The 22,348-nt window shown below is 38.5% G+C and overlaps 1 protein-coding gene across 1 annotated transcript in view; it reads left to right on the plus strand.

Moving 5' to 3' along the window:
- Nucleotides 1–246: 246 nt before the first annotated feature.
- The window catches only part of ADGRG4 (adhesion G protein-coupled receptor G4), a 98,886-nt gene continuing 76,784 nt past the window's right edge, over nucleotides 247–22,348 (plus strand). The window contains 2 exon segments of the mRNA XM_058535121.1: nucleotides 247–316; nucleotides 11,190–11,804. Of these exon segments, the coding sequence (XP_058391104.1) occupies nucleotides 247–316; nucleotides 11,190–11,804 (685 nt within the window).

Genomic DNA, 22,348 nt, shown 5'->3' on the forward strand with positions numbered 1-22,348 from the left:
ATTGGGATTGCATTGAATCTGTAGATTGCTTCAGGTAATATAGACATTTTAACTATGTTTATTCTTCCAATCCATGTGCATGGAATATCTTTCCATTTCTTTATGTCATCATCAATTTCTTTCAATAATGTCTTATAATTTTCATTGTATAGGTCTTTCACCTCCTTGGTTAGATTTATTCCTAGATATTTTATTCTTTTTGTTGCAATTGTAATATTTCTGACTTTTTGAACACAGGTTTAGACAATGAAAGAACACATCATATATCAGAGGCTTTATGGATTGATTCTCTTGTGGAGTTTTATCTTCCTCTCAGGTAAGAAAATGTATTCTTATTATCTTTTTCAATGTCTCATGTACAGTAGGTTACAGAAATAAACTATCTGAAAAATTTCTAGGCTGCCTCTCAATGGCTTCCTTTTGGTCAATATGGCTGTAGGACAAGCTGGAGCTTCAGTAAATGAATCCCTTTGGCCAGGATTATGCACGACTGATGAAGAACTGGCCTCAAGTAGACAGTAGCTTGGACTACTGTCCTTGACATTTCCTAATGCAACTCTGAAATGCCATTTGGTGGCAAATGCACACCTAACAGAAGCTTTGTGGTTTCTTTTGGCCGTTGTCTCTCATGCATAATGCTTTATTTAAAGCTCTCTGAAGCATTATGGTATCATCTTTCTGTCTCCATTATACATATATGGCAACGATCATAGAATATAGATGGGGGAAATTGAGGTATGCCAAAGCTGGTCACTGATTCACAGTGACAAACAGGCCTCTGTTCTGAGGAGGCCTAGACCTTGCCTAGACTCTATCACAGGAATGGAGATAGATTCTGTCTTTGTTTCTGTTCTGCAGCAAATAGATGATTAAGACAGTTCAACTGAAGTAGCTGGTAATTTGGAGAATTAAGGAAAAATGTTGTCTTGGAAAACTGCAATCTCGTCCATATTAAGTAAATTCAGTTGATAATGTTGCTCATTTAGCACATCAGTCTTTAGCTAAAAGGTCATACATGACAGTGAGTGACAATTCCTGATGAAATAGGCCTGGGGTTTAATTTGAACAGCCCTCAGATTTGAGAGCTAATCTTCTGGAAAAATGGCAAATCATCATCACCATCAACAACAAATGCTGACTGACTTCCTGCTGTGTTCAGGGCCTGATGGGAAACCATGTTTCTTATAATAAAGCTTGAAATGGGACCTATGGGGCACACTGGCAACTCTGTCTCCTGGCCTTGACTACCTGCTAAGATGTTGATTTATCTTTTCCTTGCCTGGTTCCTCAAAGGCAAGAAACTGTGTTTTCTCCATTTCTTTACCCAAAACATCCAGCACAGGTCTTGACACACAGGTTAAGCACTGAGTACGTATTTGCTGACTTAATAAATTAATGCAATTTGAAATTATGAAACTTTGAACACCTGTATGGTTGTAGTGTGTGTGACGCAAACTCAGTGGTTTTTTTTGTAAGGGTTCACGGAGCATGGAATAGAGGGATCTGGGAGTCTTTAGTGTAGACATGGAAGAGAGTGTGGTACTGGAAAGTTAGAATGGGTTTTGTGAGGAATACCATTGGTCAATGGAAATTATAATGGATGTGCAGATTTTAAACCTGCAGAGGTCACTTTAAAGCAATCACAGGGTTTTCCAGACTAAGTCACAAATCCATGAATCAGTGCAATGTTCCTTTAGGTTATCAAACAATTAGGTCTAATTGTCCTTCAATTGGTGAGAAATTCATCATTTTCTTCCTGGAAAAAAAAAATCCGTCTTTGAAACAATGGTATAACTAAGGTTCAGTCCCTTTCAGGCTCCAGACGAGTCACCAGCCTCTCAACTGTGAGGGTGATTGTGGGTGAGAGGGCTGGGGCCAAGCCTAGATCAGGCAGAGGGTGACTCAGATGCTCTAACTGGATGAAGCCAGAGTGTGGAGCAAAATCACGTCCATGGAAGAACATCACGGATCAAGAAGAAGAAACCAAATCTGTCATAAGGTCTAAAGTTGAGAGCAGAGCCAGCAAGAAGGGATGAAGACTGAGGTCAGGAACTGAATAGTTGCAGAATGGAGCAAGAGGTAAGGAAGGAGGCGGAAATAGCTTCCTAACTGGTCTCCGTGCTTCCACTTTTGTTCTGCTGTAGCCTATTCTCAACACAGCAGCCAGAGCGATCCTTTAACGTATCAAGTCAGATCATGTCACTCTTTCACTCAAAACTTGTCAATACATTTCCCTCACAATTAGAATACAATCCAAACTCTTTAATCAGACCTAAAAAGCACTGCATGATCTACTCTCCCACTGCCTCTTGGGCCTCATTTCCTACCATGCTTCCTTTCTCTCACTCCACTCCAGACAAACTGGGGCTCAAAGTTGAATGTTTCTATATAGGGCAGATCTGGTTTATCTAAAGATTAGTTACTCACAAGACCAGGGGAAGTGTGGGCAGTGAGTGGCAGATAGTAACTCTGATTCTCTGTGGTTGTCCACATTATGGCCATGATGATGTGGGTAATGGAGCTCCCCAGTATTGAGCACCTATCTATTATATCTACTCAAACAGCCGGGGGTCTGCTAGACCAGAACCTGGTCTACAAAGTTTTTCAATGCTCCTGAACATTCATTTGCAAGGACATGTAATACTAAGAACCGGAAGACCCCTTACTCAGAAAAAGGTTTCATATACTATGGAAATGAATGTCTGCCCACTCCCCTTTTATGAGTGAGTAGTGACATTTCCCAGTTGAGGCAGGCAAGGTACACCCTTGGCAGAATGCTCACTCTCAGAGTGGCCAGATTCTCCACAGTATAAACACAGCCAATGCCTCTGGTGGGCCCCTGCCTCCAAATCTGCTCGGCCTCCTCTCCCTCCTCTGATAATAGGTATTGCCAGGTGGTTAGCTCCCTAAGCCTTACATAGTATTATGAGTTGAATTGTGTCCCCCTAAAATTCATATGTTGAAGTCCTAATCCTCGGCATCTCAGAATGAGATCATATTTGGAAATAGGTTCATTAGAAATGTAATTAGATAAGTAAAGATGAAGTCATACTGGAGGAGGGTGGGCCTCTAATCCAATATGACTGGTGTCCTTATAAAAGGGGGGAATTTGGACACAGACACACACACAGGGAGAAGGCCATGTGAATATAAAAGTGGAGATTGGGTTGATTCAGCCGAAGCCACGGAACACCAAATATTGCCAGTAAACCACCAGAAACTAGGAAAGAGGCATGGAATAGGTTTTCCCCTCACAGCCCTCAGAAGGAAATAACCCTGCTGACACTTTGATCTTGGACTTCTAGCCTCCAGAACTGTGAGACACTGAATTTCTGTTGTTTAAGCCACTCAGTTTGTGGTACTTTGTTATAGCACCCTAGCAACTGATACACTCAGACACTGATGCTTGATCAGGCTCACTGGATCAGAAATTTTGGGTAAAGTAGAGGAAAGCAGGTCACCTCAGGGGGAAGAAACAGCGATCAAGTCATGCCCACAGTGTTTGATCATGGATGAACCTGATTTGTCCACTCTTCTTAAGATGGTGCAGGGAAGTGCACGTAGAATCTCAGTCCGCCAACCTTTGAAACACTAACGTTTCAAGGAGAAACTTTACCAAGAGAGAACAGAAAAACAAGTGCAGACTACATCTAATGATTATTTAATGGTGTCTTCAGAAAATAAAGAAACTTTGCTGAAAATAGTCGTTCAGATTGTCTATCTCTTAGCATTCTAAACCTTTTACTCACTGACTTTTAGAATGAATGTATTTATTACTTTTGGGGTCTGATAGGGAGAGGGGACTCTCCCCTGATCTGTTGCCAGAAGTTCTCTTAAATAAAGGGCAGGGCACCAGTTCAGTTTGCGTTCAGAACTTCTCATTCTATGCCAGATGCTTTGCCCACATCGCTGATACTTTTGCACAAGGGACAGCCCTCCATCTGCCCACCCGTCAGCCTCAACTCAGTGCCCTAATACAGGGCACAACCATTTATTCAGTAAATAGCTATAAAGGAACTACTATGTGCCAACCATGCTGGGCACTGGAAACTGGCAGTAGAGGCCAAGACTCTGGTTATGCCACTTCCCTGAAAAATCAGATAATACAAAAGTTGGAGCACTCTGGGAAAAAGTGGCATTGTTTAATGCTCAATGAATTCAATTCTGCTTAAAAATTGCTTAAACATGACATCACCAGACAAAGCAGCTTTGGAATTTTGCAAAAAGCAAAATAAAATTACATATTGAGTAACCATTTATGGCAAGAGTTTTATTTCCCCCCAGGCTCTGCCGGAGAATGACCTGGGGCACAATCTCTTGCTATATCAATCTGTTAGAGAGTTAAAAAACCGTAGCTGGCAGACAAAGACATCACGAGAAAAGAAAACTCCAGACCGATATTATCTTTTATGAATATAGATGCAAAAATTCTTAACAAAATACTAGTAGACTGAATCCAGCAGCATATTAAGAGGATTGGATACTCTGACCAAGCAGAATTTATCCCAGGAATGCAAAGGTGGTTCAACATATAAAAATTGGTCAATCAATGTAATACACCACATTAATAGATTGAAGGGAAATAAACACATGATCATCTCAAATGATGCAGAAAAAGCTTTGACAAAATCCAACGACCTTTTCATGATAAAAACACTCAATATATTAGAAATAGAAGAGAACTTCCTCAAGCTGATAAACAGCATCTACAAAAAATACACAGTGACTGTCCCACATCCCACTGCGAAACACCCACAGTGAGTAATGGTGAAAAACTAAAAGCTTCCCTCTAAGATCAGGAAAAAGACCAGAATGCCCACTTTCACCACTTCTATTCAACATTATACTGGCAGTTCTAGGCAGAGCAACTGGGCAAGAAAAAGAAACAAAAGGCATCCAAACTGGAAAGAAAAAGTAAAACTATCTCTATTTGCAGATGATATGATCTTACATATAGAACATCCTAAAGAATCCCAAAAAAGATATTTAAGTTAATAAACAAATTCAGCAAAGTTGCAAGTTACAAGATTGACACACAAAAATTAGTGATATTTCTATGCACTAGCAATGAACAATCCTAAATGAAGTTAAGAAAACAATTTCATTTACAGTAGTATCTTAAAGAATAAAATACCTAGGAATAAATTTAACCAAGTTGGTGAAAAAGACTTCTACACTCAAACTACAAACATTGCTGAAAGAAATTAAAGAAGACCTAAATAAATGGAAAAGATCTCATGTTCGTGGATTTAATATTAAGATGGCAAGATTCCCCAAAGAGATCTACAGATTCGGTACAAACTGTATCAAAATCCCATTGGCTTTTCTTTTTTTTCCAAATATGAAAAAGCTGATCTTGCAATTCATATGGAATTGCAAGGAACCCTAAATAGCTAAAACAATCTTGAAAAACGACAAAGTTAGAGGTCTCACCCATCCCAATTTCAACACTTACTACAAAGCTACAGTAATCAAAACAGTGTGTTCTTGGCACAAAGATAGACATAGATTAATGGAACAAAATTGAGACTCCAGAAAGAAACCCATACACGTATGGCCAATTAATTTTCCACAAGGGTGTCAAGACCATTCAATGGGGAAAAATAATCTCTTCAACAACTGGTGCTGGGACAACTGGATATGTAAACACATATACATATATACATGTATCCGTACATATGTATGTAAATGCATGCACAAGAATGAAGTTGGGCCCCCCACACTTCACATCATATACAAAAATTAATTCAAAATGGATGAAAGACATAAATGTAAGAACTACAACTATAAAACTCTTAAATCTTCAAGACTTTGGATTTGGAAATGGATTCTTAGAAAAGACACAAAAAGAACAAGCAACAAAAGAAAAAACAGATAAACTGGACTTCATCAAAATTAAAAACTTTTGTGCATCAAAGGACACTGTCAAGAAAGTGAAAAGACAGCCCATAAAATGGGAGAAAATATTTGCAGGTCATATATCTCATAAGACCCTAGTGTCCAGAATATATAAAGAGTGCTTACAACTGAACAGCAAAAAGACAAGCAAACCAATTAAAAAATGGGCAAAAGACTTGAACAGACATTTCTCCAAAGAAGATATGCAAATGGCCAACACTCACATGAAAAGATGCTTAGTGCCATTAGTCATTAGGGAAATGCAAATCAAAACCACAATCAGATACCACTCCACACCCTCTATGATGGTTATAATACTAATTTAGAAAAACCAGAAAACAACAAGTGTTGGCAAGGAGGTAGAGAAATTGGAGCCCGCATACATTGCTGGTGAAAATGTAAAATGGAGCAGCCACTGTGGAAAACAGTTTGGCTGTTACTCAATAAGTTAAGCATAGAATTACTATATGACCCACTCCCAGGTGTATACCCAAAAGAAAGGAAAACAAAACACATGGCATGAATGTTCATAGCAGCAGTGTTCATAATAGCCAAAAGGTAGAAACAACTGAAATATCCATTATAACAGATGAATCAATAAAAAAAAATGTGATATATCCTTAGAATGGAGTATTATTCAACCATAGAAAGGAATGAATTTCTGATACATGCTGTAACTTGTATGAACCTTGAAAATATTATACTAAGTGAAAGAAGCCAGATACAGAAAGCCACATATTGTTGTATGAATTCATTTATCTGAAATGCTCAGAATAGGCAAATCCACAGAGACAAATCAGACTAGTGGTTGCCGGGGGCTGGGAGGAGGGGCAAATGGGGAATGACTGCTTAATGGGTACAGAGTTTTTCAGGGTGATGAAAACCTTCTGGAACTAGACAATGGTGATGGTTGTACACCATCGTGAATGTACTAAATGCCACTGAATTGTACACTTTAAAATGATTAAAATGGTGAATTTTATGTTATGTGAATTTTCTCAATACAAATAAAATGGTGCTTGGCACTCCTGGGGCTGTAGCATAACCATTTAAATGAGGTTTATGATAAATTTTTCCTAACATGGAAAACACTTATGTCATAATGTTAAGTGAGAAAAGTAGGGTACCAAATTTTCCATATGATATGATCTCAGTCACATAGAAACAAGCAAAATCTGTGCACACACACACACGAAAAGCCAAAGAAAATATACCAAAATGTAAATGATGGCTGTCTCTGGATGGTGGGACTCTGGCTGACTTTGTTCTCATCTTTTTACTTTCTAATACTTTCCATTTTTTTCTTTTAAAAAGCATGTACAGTGTCACTTTTATAATGGAAAAAACATCTTTTATTTTTTTTAAAGTGGGGAAAACAGTAAATGTAATTTAAAATAAAAGAAAAAAGAGGATAGAGGCAAAGAGACATAGAGGAGCCAAATTGAGAAAGAACACGCTTCAGGGGAGTAATCATGCAATTTGGACTTGAAAATCGCCAGGGAACAGATGGCAGCGTCCAAGCAGACATCTGCAATGGATAGTTAAATCGTACGCAAAGACACCAGTGGCCTTTGAGGCAGGCCTCGGAAAGACCCGGCAGAGAATGCTGCTTGCCTGGCCAAACAGAAGGGCAAAGCCGGTGTCCTGCCTTGTCATTGTCCGGCCTCCTCCGAGCCCCGCGGGGGGCCTGCAGGCTGCAGCAATGCTCAGCGCGGGTGTGCTTCCATGTGTGAAGGTGCAAGAGAGGTCGTGGGAGAAGAAAGGCTTCTAATAATGACAATGGCAAACATGGCAGCTGACATTTACATGGGACTTCACAGTTTATAAACATTCTCATACATAAGCTAAACGTTAGTATTGCCTCACCTTTCATAACGGCCCTGGGAGGTAGGTAATTATTATTCCCATCTTACCCTGGAGGAATGAGGCACAGGGAAGTGACATGATTTTATTTATTTGACGTTCATGTGGTGCTCACTCTATGCCAGACGCCGTCCTAAAAGCTTTCGCATGCATTAATTGCCCATGTTCATGGAACTAGTAAGGGGCAGAACTGATTCTCAAATCTGGCTTTTGGGACTCCATGACACCACACTTCTGTTCATGTCTAAGCAGAACTTACCTCTGCCTGCAGAATCTCAAGTATGGCCACAAGTGGTTCTGTCTGTCTAGCTATCATGTATCTATCATGTGTCTATCTATCTATCTATCTATCTATCTATCTATCTATCTATCTATCTATCTATTGTCTATTTATCTGTCTACCTATCCATCCACCCATCTATCTTTATTTTTATGATTATAAATGTAACACATGATTGTATAAAATGCAAATATTACTGAGATAAGTAACATAGAAAGTAAAAATCCTCCTAAATCTCTCACCTAAAGATACTCATTCTTAACTGTTTGATATGTGTTTGTCCAGATTTTTTCTATGTGTATGCAGACACACATATTTTTCTTTTATTTTTTAATAGGATGATACTATACCTACACTTATGTAACTCCAATTTCATGTAATATTAATCCTTGGAATCTCTTCACAATTATATAGATCTACCTTGGTTTTTTTTTTTTTTTATTTTTTTGGTGAGGAATATTCGCCCTGAGCTAACAACCATGCCAATCTTCCTCTATTTTGTATGTGGGTCGCCACCACAGCATGGCTGATGAGTGGTGTATGTCTGCGCCAGGGAACCGAACCTGGGCGTCTGAAGCGGAGCATGCTGAACTTAACCAATAGGCCATGGGGTAGGCTCCTATATTGTTTGTTTTAATATTGCATTGTATAGAGGTAACGATTGCTTAACTAGTCACTCATAGACATACATATTTTCCTATTTTTTTCTCAAACAATGCTGCAATAAATATCTTGTACTTGCATCTTTGTATATATGTATATTTATCTGGAATAAATTGATAGAAAAGGAATTGTTGGGTCAAAAGTATATACACAGGGCCGGCCCTGTGGCTTGGTGGTTAAGTGCATGTGCTCTGTTGCCGGCGTCCCAGGTTCGGATCCCGGGCTCGCACCGACGCACCGTTTCTCTGGCCATGCTGAGGCTGTGTCCCACATACAGCAACTGGAAGGATGTGCAACTATGGCATACAACTATCTACTGGGGCTTTGGGGGAAAAATAAATTAATTAATTAATAAAAAAAAGTATATACACAATTAAAATCTTCATGGATATTGGCAAATTGCCCTTAAAAAAAAGAGATTGTACTAATTGGTACTCCCACCAGCAGTGTATAAAAGTGACTTGTTTCCCCACAGGTTCGTCAGTACTGGATATTCTCATTCTAAAATGTTATCCTTCTTATAGGCAAAAATGGTATCTCATTGTTGTTCTAACTTGTGTTTTAAAAATAGTGAGAGGCCATCTTTTTATACTTCTGATTTTGTAAGTTGCTTGTTCATGTCCTTTGGCAACTGGTTTTATATTAGTATATTGCAGAGAGGAGAGGCCCTTGTAGACCATATGAGATTATGATACATTCTCTTTTAAAGGACAAGTAAGCCATGGAGATTTATGCTCACCATAAAACCCATTCTTAAATGTTATATTTAACATCATTTTGGAGGGTTGAACAGAAGAGCAATGTTAACCAATCATAATCGAGACTTGGGTTTCATAGAGATTATCACTTTGAGGGATTAATTCTTGATTTATTAGCAACATGAAAGATGATAAGATAATATAATCACATAAGCCAGGGACAAAAATAAGCATTTGCTCATCCACCACGGACAGTTCAGAAATAGGTCCCTGGCAGGTGGATGGTATAAATTCTGGCACATAGGTCTACGTACGTATGCGTGTGTGTGCAGGTGAGTGCGTGTGTGCACTTGTGTGGACAGGCATGTAGTGGTTTGCTTTTGGAAGGTGTTCAGTGGAGGAATGGAGGGAGAGAATACTGTAGGGTTAGAGACTATCTGGAAGCCTTTATTTGGAGACATCTCCCAGGAGCAGGAAAGTGGTCATTTCTTGCCAGTCTCTGTAGTGTGCTGTTATGGCTGTCAGTTTTAGAGTGGCGGTCTCAACATTACACCCCTAATTCAGAGAGAGGTTGGAATTCCATTCTGCCATAAAGGTTTTTTTGGTTTGTCTTTGGCTGTGCTGGGAGTGGAATTAGGTTGTTGTTGGGCAATCCTCAGATATCTGCCTAGTGGCCTGGGGCATGAGGTTTGTAATGGTGACAGTATCATGCTTCACCAGTAGCTTCCTATGAAACAAAGGACATATTCAATTTAAATTTTCACAGATATTGCCAAATTTCCCGCCAAAAGACTATACCAATGGGCATGTCCTTCAGCAATGTTTGAAAGGGCTCTGCATACATCATCTCACTTATTCTTCAGACAATTTTGTAAGGGCAGTAGGTAGGGGTATTATCTGGCATAGACTATAATGTGAATGATGGCCCCTAGAGATGTGCATACATACAATGCTGTGGCCCTGGATCCCCATTTTACTGAAGCAAATGTTGAGGTATTGGAAGGTTAAGTTCCTTGCTCAAAGCTACACAGCTGATGAGTGTCAGAGCTGGGATTCCAACCCAGGCTGTCTGACTTGAGAGCCAATAATAACTGCGTCCATAGCCATCCAGAGCCTCTAAAAGCTGCTGCAGCCCCCTCGGTGAGATGGAAGGAGGGAAGCAGGATACCCTCAGGGCAGCGTCATTTCTCCCATTCCTCAGCGCAAACAGAAGCCTGGAGCTTCGGTATTGTCCAGCTTGTCATCCTTCAGGCCTCTGTCAGTGCCTTCAGTGAGAAGCAGTCTCCAGAGACAGAATAAATCAGGTAATTTGGCTCAGGAAAAGGCATTGGAGACATAAATTGCTGTTGCACCATGAATATAATAAGGCAGTTAGGTAGAAGGAAATAGTGATCTTTTGATTCTATGAGTGAGGATTATGTGCAACAAATTTTAAGTCCAAGCTGCCTTTTCCTTGGCCTCCTCACCCCCACTAGCCACACACTTCTAACTGCCTCCCCAAACTGTCCAGTTGGTGTGTGCTCTGCGGACACTAATCTTACGTTTCATATTAGCCCAGACAAAATATAATTAGGAAGAAACTCTTCTGCTAGAAAACGTCACATGCCAATGTCAAATAGAGATGATTTTTGTATATCTACTATTTCGGCTTCTTTGCACCAGTATTGACTCATAATAGTACTGTATAATCTGGATTTGACTGTATGGCTAAAGAAAATGATAAAATTGATTTTTTTGTTACTGAAATTTCGTTGGTTTTCTCTTTCCTTTTCCCAAAATTTGGACAGATGAACTTTCACTAAAAGGAAAAAGGCTGGATTTTTATGGAAGAGCTGACACATATGCAAGCCTGACCAACACCATTCCTGAACTCAGTCGATTCACAGCATGCATTGACCTGGTGTTGGTGGATGACAAATCAAGTGATTGGATGGCCTTCTCCTATATTACTAACAACACTTTCCTGGGCAGAGAAGACATAGACCTTGGACTTGCAGGAGACCACCAGCAGCTAAAACTATACAACTTGGGCAAGACCTTTTATATCCGTTACCACCTGGCTCCATTTCAATGGCATACAATTTGCTTGATACGGGATGGTGTGAAGGGAAGATTAGAACTCTTTGTGAATAAAGAAAGGGTACTGGTAATGATGGATCAACCACAAAACCTGACACCTAATGGAACTCTGGTTCTAGGACATTTTCTCAAGAACGGAAACAGCCAGATTAAACGCACGCTGCCTAGCTTCACTGGCAGCTTGTATTACTTTCAACTCTGGGACCACATTCTGGAAAATGAGGAGTTTATGAAGTGTTTGAGTGGAAATGTAGTTAGTTGGGAAGAAGATGTTTGGCTTGTCAACAAGATCGTTCCAACTGTTGATAGGAGACTGCGCTGCTGTGAGTAACTTCTGAATGGTCCTCGTTAGCAAGGGTAGCGGGGATGTGGTGATCTTCTGCTTGCTACTCCAAATAGCCCACTCCTAGGCCAAGGCTCTGTCTTCCTGAGAGGGGCCCAAATTCGCCACAGTTTTGTCATCTACTTTTTAATGTAGAGTAAAGGCTGTCATCTTCTTTTGTCTTGTGTTTTGATATGATTTCAAACTTATGGAAAAATTGCAAGAATAGGACAAGTATTTCTATATACTTTTTACCCAAGTTCACTGACTGTTACGTTTTCCCCATGCATTTTTTTTTTTTTTTTTGGCTGGGAAAGATTTGCCCCAAGCTAACATCTGTTGCCAATCTTCTTTTGTTTTTTCCTCCCCAAAGCCGCAGTACATAGTTGTATATTCTAGTTGTAGGTCCTTCTAGTTCTTCTATGTGAGCTGTCGCCACAGCATGGCCACTGAGTGGTGTGGTTCCACAACTGGGAACCAAACCCAGGCTGCCTAAGTGAGAGCACCGAACTTCAACCACTAGGCCATCCGGGCTGGCTCTTCCCCATGTATTTTATCATTCTCTCTCTCTCTCTTTCTCTTTCCCTCTCCCTCCTTACGTGCACACACACACACACACACACACACACACACACACTATTTGTTTCCTAATCATTTGGGGGTAAGTTTCAGATGTAATGCCTCATTACCCCTAATTATCTCAGTGTGTATCTCCTAAGAATAAGGGCATTCTCTTACACAACCACGGTACAATTATCAAAATTTAACAATAATACAATACTAATATCTAATTTATAGTCCATATTCAAGTTTAGTAAATTGTCCTAACAATTTCCTTTATAGCTATTTTTTGCTTGGTCCAGGATCCAATTCAGGATCACACATTGCATTTAGTTATCATGTATCTTTAGATTTTAATCTGGAACAGATCCTTAGTTTTTCCTTGTCTTTCATGATGCCAATTTGTCCCATTACTGGTGATGATAACTTTGATTACTTGATTCTGATGGTGATTGCTAGATTTCTCCACTCTACGGTTGTTATTTTTTCCTTTGTAATTAATAAGTAATTTCTTGGGAGATATTTGGAGGCTATGTAAATATCCTATTCTTATCAAACTTCCACCCAGTAGTTTTACATCTATTGGTGATTCTTGTCTTAATCACTTATTACTATGATGGTTGCAAAATGATGATTTTTAAAACTCCATCATTTTTCTACACTTATTAGCTGGCATTCTGTTGTAAGGAAGAGGGTTCTATTCTTCCACATTTACTTATTTATTCCTTCAGTTGTCTACATGTTTAAATCTGCATGAACTCATGGATTCTTATTTTATTCAATGGTTTACAATCTGTTGCTATCATTTATTTTGATGCTCAAAGTGGCCTAGATTTGGCCAGTGGGAGTCCTTCAATCTGGCTCTTGTGTCCTTTGACACATTCTCATCATTTTTTGAACACCTCCTTACCTTCTAGCACAGCAAGATGTTACAGGATCATCTTGTACTTTCCCCGCTCAGCCCAAGAATCAGCCGTTTTACCAAAGAGCCCTGGTTCCTTTTAGTGGGGAATGGCACTTATAAACCAATTCATTTTTCTTTTGAGAGTAATGATGATGTTGGAGAACTGTTTGGAATGGAGTTATTGTAAGAAAACTGGCTGTTTGGAATTACACATTTATTTTGTCTCTTCTTTCCAGTTTTGAGGAGAAAATATAGGATTGTTTTTCTCTGTACAACCACACTCTCTCCTCAAATCAAATTTTCTCCACTATCAGCAGCAGCAGTGCTGAAGCCTGGGTAAAGTCAGTGATAACGGCATCAAGATAGGATTTTTTCTCATTTCCTGAAATGCTCATGTGTTCTTAGAGGAGTATTATTTACTGTTGTTATGGATTTTAGGCGGAGGTTAGGGAGGGAATGGGGGCTGGATCCATGCCTAATAGGGCTCTCACAGACTATGGAGATATGTTTTCACCAATGGTCTGGATGCTGTTTGAGTGAATGGCATTTGTTTTTTCTCTTTTCTGTAGCCTTGAAAATAGAAGAGAATAGTCCTACCTGGCTCTGATTACAAAACTGAGCTAGGGACTAGTAGGTTAAGCCTGAACAGCTCCCCAAAGCAGTTTAAAATAACTTTATCTTTGATCTAAGGAACCCGTATGCCTGGCAGTGGTCTTTGAAAACCTAATCTGGCCAGTGAATTGCCATGGCTTTTCCTGTCACTTTGCTGGGAAATCGCTAAATCTAACTGGTGTGTTAAAGTGCTAGACCATGCTCATTTATTTTGCTCTTTTGTACGCTTTTCAACGTACAATCTATCCTCTTGGTCTGAACAAGTCCTGGTTGGCATAATACACAAATAATCGAACACAACAAACAAGCAAAAGAAAACACAACCTAAAATGACAATCAGCAAAAAGGGTGGAAAATGTTAGTTCTACTAGTCGGGTTTTTTGAATGTTCTTTCCAAATCGTAGACCAGGGCTTCCTAGCCTGAGGTACAGAATGGTCTTGATGGGTGGACAAAGCCCTTGAAATCGTATGCAACATCCTAAAAATGCAAGGTGGATTTTTTTTTTCTGAGGACAGAGTCTTTAGCTTCTGTCATATTCTAAAATAATATGATAATTATTGTCTTTTACTAAGTTCTTGCCATGTGCCAGGCATTTTATAGATGAGGAAAGAGAGGCTCAGAGAGGTTAAGTAAATTGCTTAAGGTCACCCATCAAATGAGTAGTGGAGCTGGGATTTGAACAAAGATTTGCACAGTTGCAAAGCCCATGTTCTTTTCACCCCCACACCATGCAGGACTACCTCAAGGGAGTCTGTGGCCCCCAAAAGGTTATGAATCACTGTCTTAGAAGCCTCCTTTGAAGGGAACTGCTGGTGCTGATAACCCACCTGGGAAATTAGGCTACCAGCTGCCGTCACTGTTTGCTTACCACTGAAGGAGCTGGAACACCACAGAATTTCTTCTACCTCCATCTCGGCCCTTTGACATCTGGGGAAAGGGGGCAATTATATAAATAAATAGGAGTGATTACAGCATGTCTAGCTTCAGCTTTGGCCTAATAAATTGGTATTTATGGTCCATAGAAGGATTATGACCTTTAAAAAATAAATTTTAATGAGCACATTGCTAGGTTACAAATCTCAATAAATCTATTTACACATAAATTATATATTTATATATTTATATATTCATGAGAAAAGGCTTTTGGGGAACATTTGCTGAAAACCATCAACACTACCTGGGTTTAATAAGTACTCACCATAGTTGGAGATGTCTCAGGAATATTTAAACAGCACAGTGGTAAATAATAATAATAGCTAAGTTGCCAGTCATTAGTAATTTAGTTTTTAAAGCATCTTTTCTTTATTTTTTAAAATTACAAATGCAATACATTATATCTGTGAATAAAATAAACTCAAACAATACAAAGGTAAATGAAGTATAAAGTAAAACCTACCTCACATCTTCTCCATAGAGGGGTCTATTTTTTTTACAGATTTTTTTCCTATGGCTTTAGGATGTGTGTGTATATGTATGCATGGATGTGTATAGTTTAAAAAAGCAAAAATAATATATGCATATGTACATATTATTCTACAATTTGATGTATTTTAACTTAATATTATCATGGACACATTAGTACATTTAGATCCACCTCATCCATTTTTTGGGCTGCATATTGCCATTGTATAGATGCACTATAATTTATTTAACTAAGTCATAAGTCACCACTGGTGGGTTTTTAAGTTGCTTCCAATTTTTTGCAGTTACAAATAATACTATAATAAATTTCCTTATACGTACATCTTGGTATACATGGGCTTGTAATTTCGTAGGACACATTACTGAAAGTAGAATTTCCGGGGAAAACGATATAAGCTTTCACAATTTAAATTTACTTACCATTTTTACTAGTTATTTTATTAATTTAACTATTCATTAAAATTTATTTTTTGAAGTAAAGTAATAGATATGCACGGTAAAAATGTCAACAATGTATAAAGATATAAATTAAAAGTAAAATTGTCCTTCTCTTCAATCCCTTACCCCAAGTTCCTCTCCCAAGAAGTAATGATTGTTAACAGTTTCTTGTGTATCCTTGCAGAAACAATTTAAAACTTGGGTTTACATGTAAATATTATTTGTTTTTCTTTTTCGTAGTTGGGATCATCGATATACACATGGTCTTCTGTATCTTTTTTTTTACATTTAATAATATATTTTGGAGCTATTTCCATAGCACAACATATGGAGCTATCTGATTATTTGGGGGGGATGCTGATTAGTAGGATAGAATGGGGGTATGCTATAATTTATTCAATGAACTTCCTTTGAAGGACTTTTAAGTTCTTTCTAGTTTTTAGCTGTGACAAAAGTCTACAGTATTTTTTAAAGGAATCAATGGTGACAGAGTTTTCTTGGAGTGACCATTAGGGACTGATCACATGCTAAAATTCCTCTCGGGGCACGTTGAGCATCATTTCCTAATCTCAGCTCAGACACATGATCCAACAAAGGATTTGTTCTGACTTGTGAATATAGAAAGACAAAGAGTCTTAAACTTATACAGATTAAATGCATATACAAATATGCATTTGAGAAATCCCCTCTTGAAAAGAATAAAATAACATGAATTGAGTCCATCCTGGGAAATCTACACTGTAAAACCTGGGAAATCTGTGCTGTAAAAAGCTAGGGTCCCTGTATCTGTGGAGCTATTGATTTTCTAAGATTTATTAATTGATCTAATGCTCCAGTTGCTTTGAATTACTTTATGAACTAATCATTCTTAAAATATGCAGAGATTGATTATATAGTTTATGTACTTTTGAAGGCCTTTGTTCGGTCCACTATTAAGCCCTCTAAGCAATTATCAGCTCTGATAGGAAAGATTCCATGGTGATGGGCTCTACTAGCTAAGAGGCAATTTGGTTTTGCCCTTGTATATCAATTCTCTGTGCCTCATTTTTTTGTGTGTGTGAGGAAGACCAGTCCTGAGCTAACATCCAATGCCAATCCTCCTCTTTTTTGCTGAGGAAGACTGGCCCTGGGCTAACATCCGTGCCCATCTTCCTTCACTTTAATAATTTTATTTATTTATTTTTTCCTGCAAAGCCCCAGTAGATAGTTGTATGTCATAGCTGCACATCTTTCCAGTTGCTGTATGTGGGACGCAGCCCCAGCACGGCTGGAGAAGCGGTATGTCGGTGTGCGCCCGGGATCCAAACCCGGGTCGCCAGCAGCGGAGCGCGAGCACCCAACCTCTAAGCCATGGGGCCGGCCCCTTCCTTCACTTTATATGGGACGCCGCCACAGCATGGCTTAACAAGTGGTGTGTCAGTGTGCGCCCGAGATCCGAACTGGTGAACCTGGGCCACTGCAGCGGAACACACACACTTAACCGCTTGTGCCACTGGGCCGGACCCTCTGTGCCTCATTTTTCATCAGGAGAGATAAGCAGGAGCTGTTTGTAGTTCATTCAAACCCCCTATTTGTATTCTCCTGCACAGGGTGCTATTCTCCTATAGATTCAGAGATGGAAGCTCTAGCCCGTCTCTCTCACTATCACAGAATTCATTTTTCATGTCCTTGCCTGGAAACTGAATACAGACACCATTTTGAAAAATAATTTTTTTCTCATCATCTTAAAGATGCTCATTTCATATTTTTTCTACCCCACAGGCAGATCTGTCTGTGGCAGTTTCTGGTCACTATTATCTCTCACAAATCTAGTAAATACACTCTGAATTATATTTATAGAAGTCGTGATTGAAAGAAAAACCAGATGCAATATGTGGGCTAGAAAACCACAGAGATTTAATATGAGGTGAGATACCCAAATCACAAGCAGAATTTGGTACCTTAGCAAATGTTCTGCTTAATATTCTGTTGGCAGGTACATCTGCAACAAATGCCTCATAAATATTCAGCTACTCTATACCTCTGTTCTCCAGCTCCCAATGATTACAAGAATACAATTTTGTCTAGAGTGAAGGAGCAAATGGCAATTAAGCCCACAGGCCCCTGTGAATTAGCATGGATTATCCCCACTTTAAAATATAGAGACAGCAAAGCTCATGCAAATCATTTGTGCCAATCGATCACTTGTTCCCAAATGGGAATGGAACGAATATGGCAAAACATGTTTGCAAGCCCTTCAAAGATGGAGGCCAGACTCCATGGCTTCTGTGGTCCCTCTAGTATGTATGGACATTTGGTTATTGCTCAACTTTCTGCACAGTGTGGGCTTTTGTATTTGTTTTTTCTTAATTGAATTTTTATTGAGATAATTGTAGATTCACATGCAGGTGGAGATCCTTTGTACACTTTGCCCAGTTTCCCCCAATAGTAACATTTTGCAAAGCTATAGTATAACAACCAGAGTATTGACATTGATACGATCCACCAATCTTATTCAGATTTCTTTTTTTTTTTAATTTTTTGTTTATTGCAGTAACATTGGTTTATAATATTGTAAAAATTTCAGGTGTACATCATTGTACTTCTATTTCTGCATAGATTACATCATGTTCACCACCAAAATACTAATTACAACCCATCACCACACACATGTACCGAATTATCCCTTTCACCCTCCTCCCTCCCCCCTTCCCCTCTGGTAACCACCAATCCAATCTCTGTCCCTATGTGTTTGTTTATTCTTGTTATTATCTACTACTTAATGAAGGAAATCATACGGTATTTGACCTTCTCCCTCTGACTTATTTCACTTTGCATTATACCCTCAATGTCCATCCATGATGTCACAAATGGCTGGATTTCATCGTTTCTTATGGCTGAGTAGTATTCCATTGTGTATATACCACATCTTCTTTATCCATTCGTCCCTTGATGGGCACTTAGGTTGCTTCCAAGTCTTGGCTATTGTGAATAACGCTGCAATGAACACATGGGTGCATGTACCTTTACAAATTGGTGTTTTCAAGTTCTTTGGATAAATACCCAGCAGTGGGATAGCTGGATCATATGGTAGTTCTATCCTTGATTTTTTGAGGAATCTCCATACTGTTTTCCATAGTGGCTGCACCAGTTTGCACTCCCACCAGCAGTGTATGAGAGTTCCCTTCTCTCCACATCCTCTCCAACACATGTTGTTTCCTGTCTTGTTAATTATAGCCATTCTGACGGGCGTCAGGTGATATCTCACTGTAGTTTTGATTTGCATTTCCCTGATAGTTAGTGATTTTGAACATCTTTTCATGTGTCTGTTGGCCATCTGTATATCTTCTTTGGAGAAATGTCTGTTCAGGTCTTTTGCCCATTTTTTAATTGGGTTGGTAGTTTTTTTGTTGGTAAGATGCATGAGTTCTTTATATATTTTGGAGATTAAGCCCTTATCAGATGTATGGTTTGCAAATATCTTCTCCCAATCGTTAGGTTGTCTTTTCGTTTTGTTGATGGTTTCCTTTGCTGTGCAGAAGCTTTTTTGTTTGATGTAGTCCCATTTGTTTATTTTTTCTATTGTTTCTCTTGCCCGGTCAGACGTGGTGTTTGAGAAGATGTTGCTAAGACTGATATCGAAGAGCGTACTGCCTATGTTTTCTTCTAGAAGTTTCACAGTTTCAGGTCTTACATTCAAGTCTTTAATCCATTTGGAGTTAATTTTTGTGTATGGTGTAAGGTAAGGGTCTACTTTCATTTTTTTGCATATGGCTGTCCAGTTTTCCCAACACCATTTGTTGAAGAGACTTTCTTTTCCCCATTGTATGTTCTTGGCTCCTTTGTCAAAGATTAGCTGTCCATAGAGGTGTGAGTTTATTTCTGGGCTTTCGATTCTATTCCATTGATCTGTGTGTCTGTTTTTGTGCCAGTACCATGCTGTTTTGGTTACTACAGCTTTGTAGTATATTTTGAAATCAGGGAGTGTGATACCTCCAGCTTTGTTCTTTTTTCTCAGGATTCCTTTAGCTATTCGGGGTCTTTTGTTGTTCCATATAAATTTTAGGATTCTTTGTTCTATTTCTGTGAAAAATGTTGTTGGAACTTTGATAGGGATTGCATTGAATCTATAGATGGCTTTAGGAAGTATGGACATCTTAACTATGTTAATTCTTCCAATCCAAGAGCACGGAATATCTTTCCATTTCTTTGTGTCTTCTTCAATTTCTTTCAGAAATGTTTTATAGTTTTCGGTGTACAGATCTTTCACCTCTTTGGTTAAGTTTATTCCTAGGTATTTTATTCTTTTTGTTGCAATTGTAAATGGGATGGTATTCTTAATTTCTCTTTCTGCTACTTCATTGTTAGAGTACAGAAATGCAACTGATTTTTGTATGTTGATTTTGTATCCTGCAACTTTACCATATTCGTTTATTAGTTCTAAAAGTTTTCTGGTGCATTCTTTAGGGTTTTCTATATATAAAATCATGTCATCTGCAAATAGTGAGAGTTTCACTTCTTCCTTTCCAATTTGGATCCCTTTTATTTCTTTCTCTTGCCTGATTGCTCTGGCTAGGACTTCCAGTACTATGTTAAATAGGAGTGGTGACAGTGGGCATCCTTGTCTGGTTCCTGTTCTTAGAGGGATGGCTTTCAGTTTTTCACCATTGAGGATGATAGTAGCTGTGGGTTTCTCATATATGGTCTTTATTATGTTGAGGTGCTTTCCTTCTATACCCATTTTATTCAGAGTTTTTATCATAAATGGATGCTGGATCTTGTCAAATGCTTTCTCTGCATCTATTGAGATGATCATGTGATTTTTATTCTTCATTTTATTAATGTGGTGTATTACGTTGATTGATTTGCGAATGTTAAACCATCCCTGCATCCCTGGGATAAATCCCACTTGATCATGGTGTATAATCTTTTTAACGTATTGTTGTATGCGATTTGCTAGTATTTTGTTGAGGATTTTCGCGTCGATGTTCATCAGTGATATTGGCCTTTACTTTTCTTTTTTTTTTGTGTTGTCCTTGTCTGGTTTTGGTATCAGGGTAATGTCAGCTTCGTAGAACGAGTTAGGGAGCTTCCCCTCCTCCTCAATATTTTGGATGAGTTTGAGAAGGATAGGTATTAAGTCTTCTTTGAATGTTTGGTAGAATTCACCAGGGAAGCCGTCTGGTCCTGGACTTTTATTTTTGGGGAGGTTTTTGGTTACTGGTTCGATCTCCTTACTGGTGATTAGTCTATTCAAATTCTCTACTTCTTCTTGATCCAGTTTTGGAAGGTTGTATGATTCTAAGAATTCATCCATTTCTTCCAGATTGTCGAATTGGTTGGCATATAGCTTTTCATAGTATTCTCTTATAATCTTTTGTATTTCTGAGGTGTCTGTTGTAACCTCTCCTCTTTCATTTCTGATTTTACTTATTTGTGCCTTCTCTCTTTTTTTCTTGGTGAGTCTAGCTAAAGGTTTGTCTATTTTGTTGATCTTTTCAAAGAACCAGCTCCTGGTTTTATTAATTTTTTCTATTGTTTTTTTGGTCTCTATTTCATTTATTTCTGCTCTGATTTTTATTATTTCCCTTCTTCTACTGATTTGGGGCTTTGTTTGTTCTTCTTTTTCTAGTTCCTTTAGGTGCATTGTTAGATTGTTTATTTGAGATTTTTCTTGTTTGTTGAGATAGGCCTGTATCGCTATAAACTTCCCTCTTAGAACCGCTTTTGCTGTATCCCATAAATTCTGGCATGTCATATTTTCATTTTCATTTGTCTCCAGGTATTTTTTGATTTCTTCTTTGATTGCTTTGTTAACTCAGTCGTTGTTCAGTAGCATTTTGTTTAATCTCCATGTATTTGTGGCTTTTCTGATTTTCTTCCTATAGTTGATTTCTAGTTTCATACCATTGTGGTCAGAAAAGATGCTTGGTATTATTTCAATCTTCTTAAATTTATGGAGACTTGTTTTGTGGCCTAATATGTGATCAATCCTGGAGAATGTTCCATGTGCCTTTGAAAAGAACGTGTATTCTTCAGTTTTTGGATGGAATGCTCTGTATATATCTACTAGGTCCATCTGTTGTAGTGTGTCGTTTAAGGCCAATGTTTCCTTATTGATCTTCTGTTTGGATGATCTATCCGTTGGTGTAAGTGGAGTGTTAAAGTCCCCTACTATTATTGTGTTACTGTCTATTTCTGTTTTTATGTCTGTTAATAATTGCTTTATATATTTAGGTGCACCTACATTGAGTGCGTAGATATTTACAAGTGTTATATCCTCTTGTTGGATTGTTCCCTTGATCATTATGTAATGCCCTTCTTTGTCTCTTCTTACAGTTTTTGTTTTAAAGTCTATTTTGTCTGATATGAGTACTGCTACCCCAGCTTTCTTTTCATTGCCATTTGCGTGGAGTATCTTTTTCCATCCCTTCACTTTCAGTTTGTGAGTGTCTTTAGGTCTGAAGTGTGTCTCTTGTATGCAGCATATATATGGGTCTTGTTTTTTTATCCAGTCAGCCACCCTATGCCTTTTAATTGGAGCATTTAGTCCATTGACGTTTAAAGTAGCTATTGATAAGTATGTACTTACTGCCATTTTTTAACTTTTTTTTTTCTCAGTGTTTTA

This window comes from Diceros bicornis, chromosome X (assembly GCF_020826845.1).
Source record: "Diceros bicornis minor isolate mBicDic1 chromosome X, mDicBic1.mat.cur, whole genome shotgun sequence".
In the NCBI taxonomy this organism is placed as follows: Eukaryota; Metazoa; Chordata; class Mammalia; order Perissodactyla; family Rhinocerotidae; genus Diceros; species Diceros bicornis.